This window comes from Sminthopsis crassicaudata, chromosome 5, assembly GCF_048593235.1.
Source record: "Sminthopsis crassicaudata isolate SCR6 chromosome 5, ASM4859323v1, whole genome shotgun sequence".
NCBI classification, from domain to species: domain Eukaryota; kingdom Metazoa; phylum Chordata; class Mammalia; order Dasyuromorphia; family Dasyuridae; genus Sminthopsis; species Sminthopsis crassicaudata.
In genome coordinates this window covers 177,818,538-177,836,297 of record NC_133621.1, presented here as the reverse complement: position 1 = coordinate 177,836,297, position 17,760 = coordinate 177,818,538, and the positions used below count along the sequence as shown (strand labels likewise).

The window sequence follows — 17,760 nt, the reverse complement described above, 5'->3', positions numbered from 1 at the left end:
CAATCAGAAGAAGCATCCTCCTTGGAGGCTGTCCTAAGGGGAGGATCAAAGGCTACGACATGGAACAAGATCCTTCGCGATTGGCTCGCTGAAGGAGCGGGTTCAGCCATCAGGAAGAAGTTTTAGAATCGAGGTACCGGCGGCTGCGTGTTTCCGGAAGACGTGGCGGCTGCTGCCAGGGTTGCTTTCCCTTATATCCCCCCGGCACTATTCGCGTTTCCCCCAAGTCGCTGCCGCCACCGCCACTGCCACCACCGCAGCCATGATCTCCTTAACGGACACGCAGAGTAAGCACCACCCCGCGTCCCCACCTTCCCTCTCCCTCAGGTGCCGCGCACGCCCCTCCCTCACACCCCGGCTCTGCTGCCCAGCCCCGCCCCGCCTACCCCAGGCAATGAATGAAGCCCCTAGTGAGGAGGTCGGGGGGAGGCTGGGGACCCGAGGGGCAAGGTGGGGCGCCGATCCTGGGCTGGACCAGATCGGGACTAGGGCGAGAAAGAGTAAAGGGTCACAAAAAGAAATCGAGGCTCGCGGGAGTCTAAGACCCCCAACTCCCACCACCTCCTTTGCCGGCTAAGCCCCCTGGGGTCCGTCCCCGCCTTTGTTCTCCGGGGGGCACCTGGAAGGGAGAGTTAGATGAACTAAGGAAGGCCTCCAGGGTCTGAGAAGGAGTTTCAGTGCCGGAGGGATCCGGATCCCACCCGCTCCTTCGAGAAGTGCTTTTTGTTTTGTTGGAAGGCAACCGCTTTCATGTACCTTCATGTATTGTGAATGCATATAATATGATATAATCATGTGGCTAAAATGTCTCCTAGTAGTCAGAGCTTTTAAATGTATTTGCACCGACTTCTTGGTTCTTATCACTGCCCTCGTGCCTGACTAATGAGTCTCCACTGGAGAATAGTCTACGTTATCTACTTAGTAAAAAAACTTTTTTTTTTTTTTTTTTTTAATGTTAGTAATACACACACTCATCAGTTAAAGTCGGTCAGTGAACTAGAGCGTATTAAGCACCTACTATTATTGGTCAGGTGTTAGGCTCCAGGGACTGGGGATACAAAGAAAGGCAAACTATCCCTGCTTTCAAGCACCTCACAGTGTAATCTAAAGGCTAATGTTAGTGTATCATGCCCTCCAGTATTGTCTTCTATTTTCATTTTTGGTATCCGCCTGCTCTTAAGTTTTCAAGACTCAACCTCATACCTTCCAAAAGTTATATTTAGTTCACTTTTTTCCATCCAGACTTATGTTTTCATTTACATGTCCAGCCTGTACCACACTTCATAAGTGCTTTTTTCATAATATTGATTCTATTTCCTTATTTAACTATTTTTCCCACCATCTTCTTGGTGTAAAGTTTCTGTAACCCTTTCTTTGTCAGACAATACTTTGCTTTTTCTGCTAGTTGAGTTTTTTTGTGATTTGTTTTCATGCAAGACAAATCTTGAATACAAAACAACTTCACTATAAATGGAATTGCGTTCATTCTTCCTCAACTATTATTTTAGATGTTCTATTGGAGTCCTGAAAATACTGATATTTGAGAATCTGTTCAGTGATAACATTGCTTTCATTGCAAAAATAAACAAGATTATATTTACCCCATTAATGAGTGTCATCTTGTTTTTAGAGACAATTGAGTCTCAGTTATTATAGGCTGTTCAGAACTATAAGAGCTAGCTAGCATTTATTGTTTTGTAAAGTGCATTATATATGTTATTTGAATTTTTTACAACAGCCCTGCTAAATAGATGCCAATATAATCCTCATTTTTTTTTTTTTTTTAAGAAAAGGAAATCAAAGATTAGAGGGGCTCAGTGACTTGTCCAGAGTCACACAATTAATACATATCAAAGGCAAGAGCTGAACCCAAATTAAAGACTTCATCCACTATGCTACCTAGATGCCTCAAATATACACATACCTTCCTTGTCTTTCTTGAGATATTGAATATGAACATAATTATGACTTTTCAGATTGGATGCAGCAGCATAAATGTGTAGAGTTTTGAACTTTTTTGCTTAGGGGAAAATAACTATGCCGCAGTTTCCCTGCTTCTCACTTGCCTTGAATTTTGTGATGAATGAGTAACTGAAATAAGAATTAACTAGTCTGTCACTGTACTTAACATCTACATTCATGTAAGATCTCTTTACAGTTACTCCTCCAAAAGATTTGTTTTGGTTGAGATGCTCACATGATCTAATATGTTTATATTAGCTATCTGCAGTTTAAGCTGATATGATCAAACTTTTGCCATTTCAGGAGAAGCATTGTTGTTACAATGTAAATTCAAATTCAATTCAACAATAATTTACTATGTACCTGTTTTTATTTAGTGACTACTATATACAAGGTCTTGTGGGGATATAGAGACAAAATTGTTACTTTCTTCAAGGTGCTTACCTTCTTGTGGGGAAATAATCACATGCACACAAATATATAGGTAAAGATTACTTCAAGAGGTAGAGAATGCTAATAACTTCGAGGATCAGGAAAAGTCTTACATAGGGGGTAGTATGCTTGGGGCTTAATGAGAAAGTTGAGGGGCACTTGTGTACAAAACCACACTGGTGGGAGGTAAAATGTTAATTACAAGAAAAGCTCACATATGCAAGTAGAGTAATATGAAATAAGACTGGGAAGCTATCTGGGAGCCTGATTGAGGTAGGCTTTAAATGCACTGAGGATTTTATATTTTATCCTATAGGCAAAAGGAAAGCATTGAACTTTTAGAAATGGACACATGGCATGAGCTCCTCCGTTTTAGGAATATCAATTTAGCAGCTTTGTAATGGAGATACTAGAGGCAAGGAGAACAATTTTAGCTATTGGAGTAGTTCAGCTAAAGTGATGAAGGCCAGAGCTAACATAGAAGATAATTAAGGGACAGATGATAGAGATGTTAAGGACACATCAGAATTTAGAAGCTAACTTGAATATGGGCCATTGAAGAAGAGGAAAAGTAGAGGGATATTCTTTAAAAGAGCTAAGAACTTGGAATCAAAGGACTTGGATTTTATTCCCATCTCAAGTACTTGATTCTCTTTGTAACCTCAGGCTAGTCACTTTAAACACTTCTGTACCTATTTTTCCTCCTTAGAATAAAGGTATTGGAACATTGGAACAGAGAAGACTGACTTTCTCTGAGTCTTGCCTGCTTTAAATTATAATCCCTTTGATCCATGATTCAAAAGCTAATAAACAAGATCAGTTTGTTCTCATAAAAATGAATATGTGATTTATTTAAAATAAGAAAAATTAACAGTGCCTGTGCTTCTTTAAAGTTGCCCCCCCAAGAAAAAAATAATTTTTCAATAATTAATTAAATAAGATTACTTTCTAAAACATTGCACACTAAAGGAATAAGACTTTTAATGGAAAGCAAGTCAGGTAGAAGGGAAAGAGAAAAATGCCATAATTTTGCATACTACATTATTTTGAACAAAGAAAGAAATCTTTGTTCTTTGTAAAGCAGCTTTGTGATATAGTGGATATAATAACAACTGGAGTTAGGAAAATCTGAGTTACTAGTTGTAAGACCCTGAACAATCACTTAACTTCTTTAAACCTCAGTTTCCTCAGATGTAAAATAAGGATAATAACATCTACCTGCAAAGATTGGTTTGACCCCTCAGTATTCCTCAGGAAACTCTCCGAGATTGTAAATTAAAGAACTATTGGAAATCTATATCTAAAGAAGAACAAACTTCCTCACTGGAAGTTTCTTAGACCAATAAAATGACAGGTTTGGACCAAAAACTTTGTCATCAGCAAATAACATTTTATATTCACATGAAAATGTTCAGAGATGTATCTCATAGTCTATTGCGAACAGATGGGATATTTTTTTATCCCAATTTTTGTTTATATTATACTAATATATTAATATAAAATAACCTTTTCAAATTTTTATCACACTAATCACAGATTTATGGATAATTGTACTCATGCTTGTTGACTATGTATGATAAATCAGAAATTAAAGGATTAGATAGTCTAACTGAATATATACAAATAGATCTATGTCAACAGTTTTGTTATATGAAATAGATCTGTGATTTTGCATTGTGGTACAATGGAAAGAGGATGTCAAAAAGCTTTGAAGTCAGAGCCTTTCTCTAATGACTACAATCTTTATGACTATGGGCTTAAGTGACTTAACTTCCCTGTTGCCTGGTTTCCTTATCTGTAAAAAGGGAGTTACACTAGATGGCTTCTGAGATCCCTTTTAGTTTTAGCTTTATGTTCCTTTAAACTATTATCATTTTACAATATGAAATACAAAAATCATGTGGAATTTTACTGAAACTTGATTATTTTTCCTCCAAAAAAATCATTCCTAATTCACTGAGAATAATAGCTTTTTATTTTGTAAAGCTGTCATAAAAAATTATAACTTCATCTTATATAGTACTTTATATATATATATATATATATATATATATATATATATATATATGTATATATATATATATATATATATAGTCCCCAAAAAATTAACATGAAAGAAAAGTAGTTTAAAAAGGCACTGGGAAATAAAAGGAAACCAATCTGTGACAAAATCCTGAACAAAGTGGATCAGTATTGTTTCACTGATAGTATATCACAATTCTGGGATTAAATTACAAAACTTGTCACTGTCTTATCAATCTACTTAGCTTCATCACACATTTGCCCCCCCCCCAAAAAAAAAAGATTAAATAAATACCTTGTGTGAAATTTCATAAATTATGTGGAAATGGACTTTTTAATGATTACCACTCTGAAACCAAAAAAAAAAAAAAAAAAAAAAAAAAAGATATAATAGGAAAGAAATTCTTGATTTTTTTGTTAGCACTCTTTAAAAAGCATGAAACATTGCATTTTATTGGAATTTGAATCTTTTTTATGCTAATCACCTGTTTTTATTAGGTTATTCATTATGGTGTACAAAAGATTGTACTCCAATGAAAATGGAATTAGTATAGTAAAATGGGAGTGAATCTCTTTGAAATATTCATGCCAAATGAAGTTTTTATCAAAGCTTTTTGATAGCCTTTTTCAAAAAGTTATGTCAAGTAGATGACATTTAAATGATATGTTTATCTATTTGAAGCAAAAGATGATTTCAATTAGAAATTGAGTGTCTGCTTTAAAGTGTTTCATATCCTATAAAATTTGCTACTGTGTTGTTTTTTTGTTTTTTGTTTTTTTTCCTTATAGATAGAAAAGGGAATAGCAGTATTCTAAAGGCAAAGAGACTAAAGGTTAGAGGAACTGGAGCTATGAATAGATTAGATTAGCTTCCTTCAGGCTAGGAAAAAATGTCACAGTCTATAAAATCAAGTATATAGGTAAGGTGAATATAAATTTCAGTAGTAAATCTGGGAGATACCCTTTGGAGCTTAGTTTTAAGACTCCTAAAACCCTCAAAAGAGCACAAAGTTGGCCCTGAAGTCAGAAGAGCTAGAGTTCAAATGGACTATGCTGCCTTTTTCTTTTTTCTTTTTTTTTTTTTGAGGGGGGGGGTATTCTTCAGACTCTTACTAGCTGTGTGACCCTGTAAATTACTTATCCCTATTTATCTCACTCTCCTCATCTGTAAAATGAGTTGGAAAAGAAAATGGAAAACTGCTTTAGTGTCTTTGCCAAGTAAATCCCAAAGAGTTGCACACAACTAAAATGACTCAATAACAAAACCCTCAAAAACTTAGGTAAATGAACATATCATTAAGTTTAAAGAGAGCATCTGTAAATTCATAGATGACAAATCCAAATCAAATTATTAAGTTCCAAAACACGTTCAGATTTTCAATGGAAAATCAAATTTTGAGTTAGAAGGCACTTTAGATGCCATTTATATAAATTCCTAATTTTATAGATGAGAAAACAAGCTCCTGGAGGTTACATGGTAAGAGAAACAATTTTCTAAGGTCAAAATGTAGTTTTGACAGCTATCATTTCTCATGGATTGTTGAGTCAGCACAGATACACTTAACCTACTATATCTAGCTGGCCCTAGATCGCTTACACCCAGCAAGAGTTTACCTTGATTCTCTTTGCCATTTTACCTGCTACCCATCACTTTTTCTGTACCTCCTGAGACCAAGATACCTTCTTTCTATTTTTTGCTCCTGAAACAGTAATCTAATAATTGCTATCATTGCTTCTGGAAAGGACTTGTCAGTTGACTCCCTTATTGCTTCACTTAATCTGCAGTGACTTCCTAAACTCACATACCCTTAACCTGCCCAAATTCCTTTATTTTATCTAATATCCTTACCTGGCCTTAATTCCTTTATGTTATTATCTAAGTTCCATTAATGCAAGAACTATGCTGCCTTTTTTTTTTTTTTTTTTTTTTTTTTGAGGAGGGGTATTATAGTGCTTTAGCATGCATATCAAACACTTGATAAAAGTTTTTCATTGATTCATTCAGTGATACTACTTTTAGAGAAATTAGTATTAGGTTAAGTACAATGACCCTAAAGCACTGGTCCTCAAACTTTTTAAATAGGGGGCCAGTTCATTGTCCCTCAGACTGTTGGGGGGGGGCAGACTATAGTAAAAATAAAACCTCACACTCTGTCTCTGTCCCTCAGCCCATTTGCCATAATTTGGTAGGCAGCATCTGGCATGTGGGCCATAGTTTGAGAATAAAGAGTATTTATGTACTGACAGAGTTCAAAAGGGGACATCAATTTGAAAAGTGAAGAAATATACATAATTTACTTATGTGAACTTATATATATACTTATGTATGTATATATATATATATACACACACACACACACACATATATGCATTAAACATTGTTCTTATAAAACATTGTTTAATTGGATATAAAACATAAAAGGAGAATAGTTAGAGAAGATCATAAAATTGTCAAATACCAAAGAGAGTTATTGATATAAAGTTTGGAACCAGTGGCTTAAATAACCGTAATTCTTATCTCTTTATACTGTGTTTCCTGTGTCCTAAGAAAAATTCTTATATAAGGATGGGAAATTTCTATTCAAATTTCATGTTTTGAAAACATTAACTGATGTTAATTTATACCATTCTTTTGTTACTTCACTTAAAAAGTTGTTCTATAATGTTTGAGAGCCTGTTCCCTAGTGTAACAACTAAGGAAAAAAGCCAATCACTTTTAGAAACCAAGACTTTTATTCTTTGTTACCTTAATTCTATGATTTTTATTACAGAAATTGGAATGGGATTAACAGGATTTGGCGTATTTTTCCTATTTTTTGGAATGATTCTCTTTTTCGACAAAGCACTACTGGCTATTGGAAATGTGAGTTTTTAAAATATATTTTGATAATATATTTTAACTAAATTCATAAATAACTTATAGCATATATATTATAATTATATGGGAAAGAATTCACTATTTTAGTATGTTTTTAAAATTGTAGCTTTAGATTTAATTCATTCTGCTCTCAATCAGGAATAAAATTCATCAGTTTTGATTATTAATGTGAAATTCAGTGAGATCATCTAGGTCCAGAACTACCTATGATTTAAGACACTTAATTAGTGGTTAAAGGAAGACTAAAGAGATATCCAACTGATTATATTAATTTCTCTACCTGAAAGAAGAGATTGGAATATTTGACCTGAATGTCCTAAGTTTTAGTGAGTCTTTTAAATTGTTTTAATCTCAGTCTTCCAGTAAACATTTCATATTTGCTACTTTAGTATAAAATTAAAAAGGTGCTTAAGTTTTTCAGTACTTCTACTCCTACAATACTTAGAGAGTATATATAGTTTATACTAACTAAACATTTATGCTATCATTTGGAAAGAATGGAAGAAACCCAAAAGGACAAATTCCTGATAACTATTAATTATAAGGGGGAAAATAATAGAAAGTAACTAGCAACCTAACTATTTTAAGTTAAACACTAATAGAACGTGAATGTTATGAAGAATCCACATTGAGTCAGAGAACAGAAAAGATAAAAGGCAAAGTAGATCAAAATTATATTTGGTTTTTGGTTTCAGGGATTTTTAAATTAAAGGATATTCACAGGACTAGTAATATTGGTATAATGTTTGAATAATTGTTTATTGTAATAATAATTATTATTAAATAATGTTTAATGTGCATTTTAATGATTTTTTTCTCAAAAGAAACTCACATTTTGGCAATTAGCATAAGATGTAATACATAGGGAATTTTTTTTAAAAAAAAATGCTTTAGAAAACTTATCTATTTCAGATTTCTGACAGTAATTATGGGCTTGAAAAAGTAAAAGCCAATTATATTTAAGTCTTCTGTCCACTGCCACTTATTTTTTCATTTGACTACATATTCTTTAGCATGCACAGGAAAGGGTATGCAACTAATTTGCTTCTGCTGCCACCATGTTCTTTGAATTTAACAAGCTTTAAAGGGCTATATACATGTTAGCTGTTATTAATAATCCTCTTTATGGTAGGGAGCTTGGGAGCCATTTAATTTAAGCCATACCTGAAAAATAACTTTGTATTCAGCGTAACTGTTTTACATCCAGCAGCTCATAGTCTCAGCCTGTTCTATTTTTGAATAGTTCTCTTCATTAATACATTTATCCTCATATCAAATCTAAATTTACCTCTTCAAAATGTCCACTTATTGATCTTAATTCTGCCCTTGTTAGACACCAATTCTATTACCTTTTTAAAGTGAAACCCTTCACATATTTGACAAGAGCTAGTCTCCCTCTTCCCTCAAATCATTTCTTTATAAATTAAACATCTTCAGATTTTCAACAAATCCTTATATGCGTGAACTTAAGTCCCTTCACCATCCTGACTTTCCCTTGAATATTTTTCAACTTACCAGGGCCATTCCTTGACTGTAGTACCCAGAACAGAACACAAGAGTCAGAAGACCTGGGTTCAAATCTCTATTCTGCTGCTTACTCTACCTATATGACCTTAGACAAATCACTTAAATTCTCTGTTCCTCGGTTTCTTCTTGAAGGGGGTACACTAGACAATCTCTGAGACTCCTTAAAGCTCTATATCTATGTTCATGTGCCTGCAGTGAATATATAATATATAGCTAGTTATATAATGGCTGGTGCAGAGTATATCAGGGCTCTTAACTCTTTGCATTTGCAATCTCTGCATCCCTTAATGAAATCCAGTGTCTCATTAAATTGTTGGTTACCTATCATGACTTTTACTCAAGGTACTCCATCTCCTTACTCTGTATTTTTAATCACCATGCCCCATTCCTGGAATTATTTTCCTTCTCAAGTCTGACTTCTAGCTTCTCTGACATTCTTTAAATCCTAGCTAAAATCTCATCTTCTCTAAAAATCCTTTTCCAAATTTCTTTATGCTCCTTCATTTCCTACGTTAATTATCTCTAATTGATTCTGTCTATATCTGTTTGTATATGGTTGTTTGCATGTTGTCACTCCTATTAGACTGTGAACTCTTTGAGATCAGGGACTATCTTTTAACTTTCTTTGTATCCCTGGCACTTAGTACTGTGCCTGGTACAGAGTAGATGCTTAACAAATACTTCTTGACCTGACAACTGACCATCAAACTGACCGTATTAACTTCTCATATTCAAAGAGGGCCTAGTAGTTTCATTGTAAAATAAAAAGATTATTTTAAAGGTTCCACTTCCATAAGCCTACTTTTTTATTTTTATGCACTATAGTTAAATACTTTATTTTGAGATGAATTTTCTTTGTCTTCCAGGTACTATTTGTGGCTGGATTGGCTTTTGTAATTGGTTTGGAAAGAACATTTAGATTCTTCTTCCAGAAACACAAAGTTAAAGCTACAGGATTTTTCCTGGGTGGTGTATTTGTAGTTCTTATTGGTTGGCCTTTGATAGGCATGATCCTTGAAATTTATGGATTCTTTCTTTTGTTCAGGTAAGATAATCACCTAAGTAGAGGCTTTTATAATTGAGGAATTTTTTTGAGGATTGAGGAATTGTATAAATTGAGAAATCTGAGTGCAGATGCACTCATATAAAAACTTGATCAGAATATCGAATATTAAATGTACTAATCAGATATGGTAAAAATATATGGGTAATGAATAATCTCACAGAATTCTTTTATAAAAGTTGTTTTAAATGTGCCCATTTTTCCTTTATAGAATAAAAAATCTTTTTATCTTAATTTCATTTTTTAAATTTAAAAATGTGTATTATACAAATATAATATTTTATTTTTAATGTAATCATAATCAAATAATTAATGCCACTATATAACTATATAACATTTTTTTTAGAATTCTGTATCAAAACCATCATGATAGATTTTAATCAGGTAATATTTTGTAAGTGCCAGTGATATCTAAATAAGCAATAGTGTGCAATTTGTTTAAAAAAAAAAAAAAAAAAAAAAAAAGTCTCAAGCTGAACTAAGCACTTGCAACCCTGGTTATAGCAGTGTTGAGAGAATGAATTTAAAGTCCCAAGGGCAGTGATTTGTCCAGAAAATATATTGTCTTCTTAATTGAATACGATAAGTGTTCTAATTCTTTGGTTTATAGCTTTGTACTGGACATTTGGGACATTTACTTGACAGGTTGCATCAATAAGTGGTGGAGTTTGAAATAAGGATTTTTTATTTTTAAAAAAAGTATTTAAAGCTTAGTATCTAGAAATGATTTTTCTAAATTAAATGCTACTTAGGAAAGATGATTTTATTTTGTGTTTGTACATTTTCAGAGCATGAATGGCATCTAAAATAAAACTTTAAAATCACTAGCTAATTTAGTAAGAACTTAACAGTATTTGATTTCTAAAAACCTTTGGTTACTACTTTTTCCTTTAAATCTAAAATGAATTCTAATAATTCTAATATTCACATCCCTGTCTAATTGTAAGACTTAGGCTTTGAGAATTTTATTAGCTCTACTAGATATTTGTAATATCTTGAATCCACTATGAATTCCCTATAGATTCAGTCTACATCTCATCAATAGCATACATTTTTCTTAGTTAACCAGAGCTTGAAATCTATTTGCAATCACAGAAAGCCCATTTAATTTATATGGTTATTGATCTATGGCTTCATTATATTGCTGCCTTTTCACTTTTTCATTATTTTCAGTTTTTTTTATTAAAATGTCAGTAATTTTTAACTTTAGATCAAAATAAAGAATGTTAAATGATTTTGCACTAATGTTAAATAGTAAACTTTTAAATATTTGGTGTTCTGAATGTTAATTTGTCATTATTTGTTATTAAATTTTAGGGGATTCTTTCCTGTGGTGGTTGGCTTTATTAGAAGAGTGCCAGTTCTTGGATCCCTCTTGAATTTACCTGGAATAAGATCAGTATGTTATCATTTACTTTTCATTATACCTTTTTAAAAGTTTTTTTTTTAAATTCAAATTTTTAAAAATACATATAATTATTTACTAGTAATAAAATAGCAAGGATATACATGAACATGGCTGTGACAATAAGTAATTTGGTCATGTTTGGTGTAGTTTTTACATCTTGATATGTACCTTGTAACATAATCAGCAAAAAACAACAACAACAACAAAAACTAGTAGAATATGAAAATTTGATGCCAGGCTTCACTGTATCCATATTTTCCTATTGTTCTCTAAATTCTATCTAATAACTTTTTTTTGATTTCTGGGTTACCCTTCCTTTAGAGCGCTTAAGGCACTATACAATTAACTTTTATATATAAGTTGTAGTTTTTTTAAACTAGATGAGGGAAGATTGTGCATAAGCAACTGTGATCACTCCCACTTTTGGCTGTTAACAAGCAATCACTACACAATCATAAGTTGCTTTTGTAATGAAATCATAGAAAAGGAAATCAGAATTTCATTTCATCTGATTCACTTCCTTAAACAGACATCTCATCTCCAAGGATGGAGACATGACCTCTCAAGGCAGACCTTTCAAAGAGTAACTCTCATCTGTCCTACTCACCTTTAGCAACAAAGAATAATTCCAAAAAGTCACTGTTAACCTGTGTGGGAGGCGGCATGGTGTCTCTGCCACTAACCAATTATGTAAACTTGGACACATCACTTTATGTCAGTGAGCAGTTCTTTCCTCGTCTGTATAGTGAAGGGATTTAGAATAAGGAATTTTCAAGATTCCTTCTTGCTCTCATTAGTTTCTGTGAGCATTGAGTGTCTATTTGTGCCACCCCTGAAGATACAAAGAGGCCTTGCTCTTTGGAAGCTTGTGGTTTAATGGAGGAATGAATCGGACAAATTAATTAGGACTTTATTCTTTTTTTTTTTTTTTTTTTATCTGAACTTATTATTTCATTGGATAGGAACCCTTTTAGTAAAGAGACTTCCTCTGCAAGTGTGGATGGGCTTTTGTTCTGATATTTATAGAGGATCTTAGAGAGTGGACTAGAACAAGAATTAATTTACTTGCCTGCAATCACTCAAGAATATTTCAAAGTTAGTTGTCAAGCCTAAATCTTTACTCCAGTGACAACATGAGAAGTAGGTAGAAGTCTGAGTAGCCTGACTAGTTCAAAAAAAGAAGAATCATAGCTAACTAGAAGTTTTCAGAGAAATCTTTGTTGTAAGAGGGTCATCTTAGTTGGGCCTAGAAGTTAGGGTGAGAGATAGGGTTTATAGATTAAATAAATTCAGATTTGGCTGTATTAAATGGGAAATAATAGTGAAAGTTACACAGGAAAATTTTTCTAACAGATATATGACAATATAAGGCTGCAACTCAGGACCAAGATTGAGGTTAGAGATAGACATTTCAGTAGCTTCTACCTAGAGATGATAATTGAAACTAGTGAGTCAGCATACATTTTATAACCTCCTACCGTGTACCGATGTTGTGCTAAGTGTTGGGAATACAAAGAAAAGTAAAAATCTAGTCGATGCCCTAAAACAGCTCTAAAGAGGGAGATATTGTGTGCAGCAATATCCCAGAGGCCGGACCATGAACTCTGGGAGTGGCTGCTGGAATGCTCGGATGGCAAAGCCCTCTATCAGGAGTCTTAAAAGAATGCCTGGAAGCTAAGTCCCTAGAGTAGATGATCTTGTCAAGACAAATTATTTATAAGAATTTTAAAAAGGATCCTCTCCATAGCTAGCATTTATATAGCACTTTCAGGTTTGCAAAATATAATGCAACTCTGTGAGATAGGTGTGTTGTTATCTGAAATCTACAGATAAGAAAACTAAGGCTGGGAAAGGTTTGGGTGACTTAGCCAAGGTTACACAACTAGTGAATGTCTGAAATAGGATTTGAACTTAGGCCTTCTTTATTTTGAGTCCAGTGCTTTGATTCATTGTACCATCAAGCTGCTTCAAATAAGTGTCTAAAACTGTGTCTACAAAACACTTGTTGAAACATTGTTGAATGAATGAAGAAATGAAATGATTTTTTTTAATAGTCCTGTCAAATAAAGGATTATACTTTCTGCTCTTTTAAATAAAATCTCAGTTCCATAAAAAGCTGTATTTTGAGTAATTTGGTTATGAGCAGAACAGTTTACCAAACTGAGACTTAAACTGCCTTTTTTTTTTTGGATTGACTATTAACTTTTTTTCTGTGGATGCAAATGGCATTCAGAAATTTAGAATGAATTTGTAAATAGGTACTTTTTGTGCCTCTGCTACTGACTTTTCAGTACTTTGTCAACTCAGAATTAGGGCTAGTTTGCTCACTTTTGCCTCAAGGTTTTGCTGGCTGATAAATTCTTGTATCTTTTTTTTTTTTTTTTTTTTCCCTAAGGCAATTGGTGTTAAGTGACTTGCCTAAGGTCACACAGCTAGGAAGTATTAAGTGTCTGAGACCAAATTTGAGCTCAGGTCTTCCTGTCTTCAGGGCTGGTGCTCTATCCACTGCATCACCTAAGTGCCCCTGAATTCTTGGCATCTTTAAGTCAGAGCTATCTAGGCAAATCCTGTTCTTGAGGCCTCTTCATCAGCCCTAAGTCTCAGCTGAATCAGGCTTGTGCTGAAAGCATTCAGCAGTAGATTCTGGACACAACCTCTCACATTTCAATCCCCTAAACTATCTTTAAAGCCACAGCCAAGATGGTTTTGGGCTGAGATTTGGGAGCTTATATTTCTGTTATTATATAGTCACTTCAACTTGAATTCAGATCAGAATTCTAATTAAGACTTAGATCTGTGAAACAACTTTCAAATTAGTCATTTCAATTGCTGATTTTACTGTCATGCAATCACAGGGAACCTCTCATTTTGCAGACGAGGAAACTTGGGCTAAAGAGATAAAAGTGATTTATCCCAAATTACATAGTTTAAGTAGGAGAATTAGAAACTTGAATCCAAGGTCTTTGACTTCAACATCAGCATTCTTCCACTATATCCTGTCTATCGAGTGTTTTATTCTAGAAATAGACATTCTGCATTTTACAAACTCAGGTCCATTATCTTTTAATCTTAACATAATTTTACTTAACTGTATTTTGTTTAAAAAAAAAAAAAAAAAGTAGACTTCATACCTCAACTATAGGAAGTCTGTAGTGTTAGTCTGACTAGAAATGTCATTACTCTGGTCCTGCACAGTCATTGGCATGAGGAACTTCCAGTGAGGAAACTCCCTCAAGCAGTAGCAGTCAGTTTTTGAGAGGTTAAATAAGAGAATAAATGACTTTCCCAGTGTTACATAGCCAATGTGACAAACAGGATTTGTGGAAACCAGGTGTTTCTTAGTCCATGGCCAATTCTATTCACATATATTTCTATAAATACATACATATTTATTTTCTATAATCATAGCATTATATTATTTGTTGAAGTAAAGATCTTAGTGACTGGTGAATTAGTTGTTATATCTTTTTAATATTGTAACACTTGTTATTTAAACTTAAATGTCTCTATGAATTAGTTGGAGCTCACTGTCAGAGCTCCTAAAATAGAAAAATAAGCTATTTTATATGTTTAACTGAAACAATATGTATAAAATTAAATGCAGAATTTTATTACATAAATCTATAACTTTTGCATCATGAAGTTTGTCTTTAACACTGTTGTCAAACATTCTCAGACTAAGTCTGGAAACCACAATTTTAGTTTAATTAAAATTTTAGTCAGTAGTTGATCTTCACTATTGATTGATCTTAATGGAGTTAAATCTGTTTGTTCAAAGACTACATAGGCTCAGAAGAGAATCCACACTAATGGTCAGTTGAAACATCTTACTGGGATTATTAATGCATGAATGACTCATATTTTTGCTTTTTTTTTTTCCCTTTTTTTGTTTAAGCTAATAGTGATGCCCTCATTTTTCAAATTTATTTATCCATTGTATTGCATTTTCATGTTGCACCTTCAACTTTCAATGCAGAACATGTCATGCAAAAGTACTTTTGTAAGAAATTTATTTTGCAACTTTTATAAAATTTCAGAAGACTTCAGTGAATATTATTTAATCAGTTATTGTTAGTCATATTTTGGATTTCTTCAAGTATTTTTCTGAGTTTGTGTTTTGAATAAATATATGTAAAGCATAAAGCTTGTGAATATGTGCCATTAACTGCCTTCTTTCTTTTCTTCCTTAACAGCTTGTAGATAGAGTTGGAGAAAGCAACAACATGGTATAACAGCAAGTGGACTAAAGATTACATTAAAACTGCATTATTTACAAAAGCCCCTTTGAAGAAATTCAGCACAAAATTAAATTACACAAAACAGCTTATAACATCTTTTACATAAGTTTATAATGTGTAGTCTGCAAAGTACCTAAAGTAATTAGCAACGAAGCAATGAAAAGGTGCTTGATTCCAAGACAAGTAACTAAGAATTCAGCAAGTGAACTGAAGAAGGGGATTGCCATGTTACAATCTATATTGAAACTGTTGAAAGTTATTTTTATGGTTTTTTTTTTTTTTTCCACAATGTGCTAAACACAGCCATCCCTCTATAGAACTGTGGTGCCTGATTTCTGTCTCTTTATTTTGAAGGTGTGGGAGAGCCACCAGGCATTTGGAATTTTTTAAGAAATGCTCATCGCAATGGCAAAAACATTTCCTGTTGTTTAACAAGAGTTGTAGCTTCAAAAGTGTTGCATGAGTTAGGATGGATTATGTCATTTTAATGTATTAAAAACAAAGGAAAATCCAAATAACTTTGTTGTATGAATCAAACTTTTTTTTTTGTTTGTAAATACATAGTTTAAATAAACTTTTGCTGTTCTTAGGAATCAAAGCCAGATGTAAATGCTAACTTGGATTTACTTTCTGTGCTGGAATATGCAAAGGTCATTCATTTTTTTTTTTTAACTTTGATCCTAAATTATAGGAGACTAAAGCTTTCTTTGGTCAGTAGAATACTTTGGATATACACTCCACGCCTTGGGGAATTTCATCTCCAAGATACCTGCATGTATAATTACATGTGAGCATAAAAAGCATACCCTTTGTACCCTTTGTCCACTAAATAATCTGTTACATTTATTGTCTAATGGAATAGTCTTTTATTTAAGATACTTAATGATGCTAACTTGTATTTTTCCTATTCAAACATAACTTGTTTTCAGAATTTAAAAGGTCTGTCTGATATGATGATAGTTTCCTTGGAGAGAAAGAAAAATCCTGCAAGTTTCAGATCTTATTTTGCTGTTGTTGTTCATAAAGAAAAACTCCCTAAAGAGTTAACTGTTGTTTACCTTGAGACTTATGAAGTGTTGAAAAGTTGTAACTTCTGATTGTATCTTAAAGGGCTATTCATATAAACTGAAATGGTTTTCTTATTTAAAAATGTCTTGTTTGTTGTGAAGATTTTCCACAAAGAGTTGCCTAAAAAAACTTCAATGATAATATAAGCAAATTATTTTGGACTATTTGGTAACTAGATTCTTTCAAAGCCAAGAGAGCTAAGAAAAAAAATATATTATTTCTGTTTTGTAATAACCATTTAGCAAGGTTTTTTTTTTTTCCCACCTAGTTGGCATACTTTTTTCAAAGATTTAGAAACATTTGAAATATGTTTTTTTAAATCAACCACAGTACAGATTGTTTTACCATTCATTTTTGATGATGACATTAATTTTTCTTCTTTTTTTTTCTTACATTTTGCAATGCTTCTTGGTCCAAAAAAGTCACAATTGTAGAAATTTGATTTTGATTTTTAAAACATTCTGTTACTTCTCAAGTTTTCTGTTGAAGGAGTTAACAGTGAGAAAAAGGGGGGTGGGGGGAACTCCTAACTTCATCCAAAACAGAAGAAAAGGGTTTAAATATCCAGTGAACTGATTCAGTCTTGCAGATTCAATGCAAAAGCATTTGATGCATGGACAAAACTCATGCAGCTAAGACATTTTAAAATGGAGACTCCTACCTCAACAGCTGTCATAATTTTAAGACACTTGGTGTTTTATGTCTGTGTAATGTTCAAATACTCTTATTTATTGGAGTACTGTAAAAAAAATACTTTGGGCTTTGAATGTTGTAGGCCTTTGTTCTACGTATTTTTGACAGATGATCATTATTTAGAGTAGATTGTGAAATCTGTCTTTTTAAAAGCAAAAACAAAATCTACTTTAATGAATAGCTGCATTGCAATTGGATCTTTATAGATGTGAATTTCTATCAAATTATTCCTTGCACTGTGATATACACTCCTTTCCCAAGAATCTTCTTTTAGTAAGTAATGTTGGGCAGAAACTTGAAAGAGATCTAACAGTGATCCCTCAGTCAATGAAATTGAGAGGTGGTGCAATTTTCATTTAAAGTGAATCCACTGTTAAGATCAGTCTTGATTTCTGAGCTGCTTGAAAGCATTGTATATTTTATAAATGTACTAGTTTTCTGACAGAAAGCACTGTAAATACCACTGTCT

At 33.1% G+C, this 17,760-nt stretch overlaps 1 protein-coding gene across 1 annotated transcript; it reads left to right on the top strand.

Moving 5' to 3' along the window:
• The first annotated feature begins 42 nt into the window (after positions 1–42).
• On the top strand, positions 43–16,759 carry GOLT1B (golgi transport 1B). The gene is made up of 5 exons (XM_074268870.1): positions 43–287; positions 7,188–7,279; positions 9,688–9,866; positions 11,202–11,283; positions 15,486–16,759. The coding sequence occupies exons 1-5, from the start codon at positions 263–265 to the stop codon at positions 15,522–15,524; spliced, it is 417 nt and encodes a 138-aa protein (XP_074124971.1). The 5' UTR covers positions 43–262; the 3' UTR covers positions 15,525–16,759.
• Positions 16,760–17,760: the final 1,001 nt, after the last annotated feature.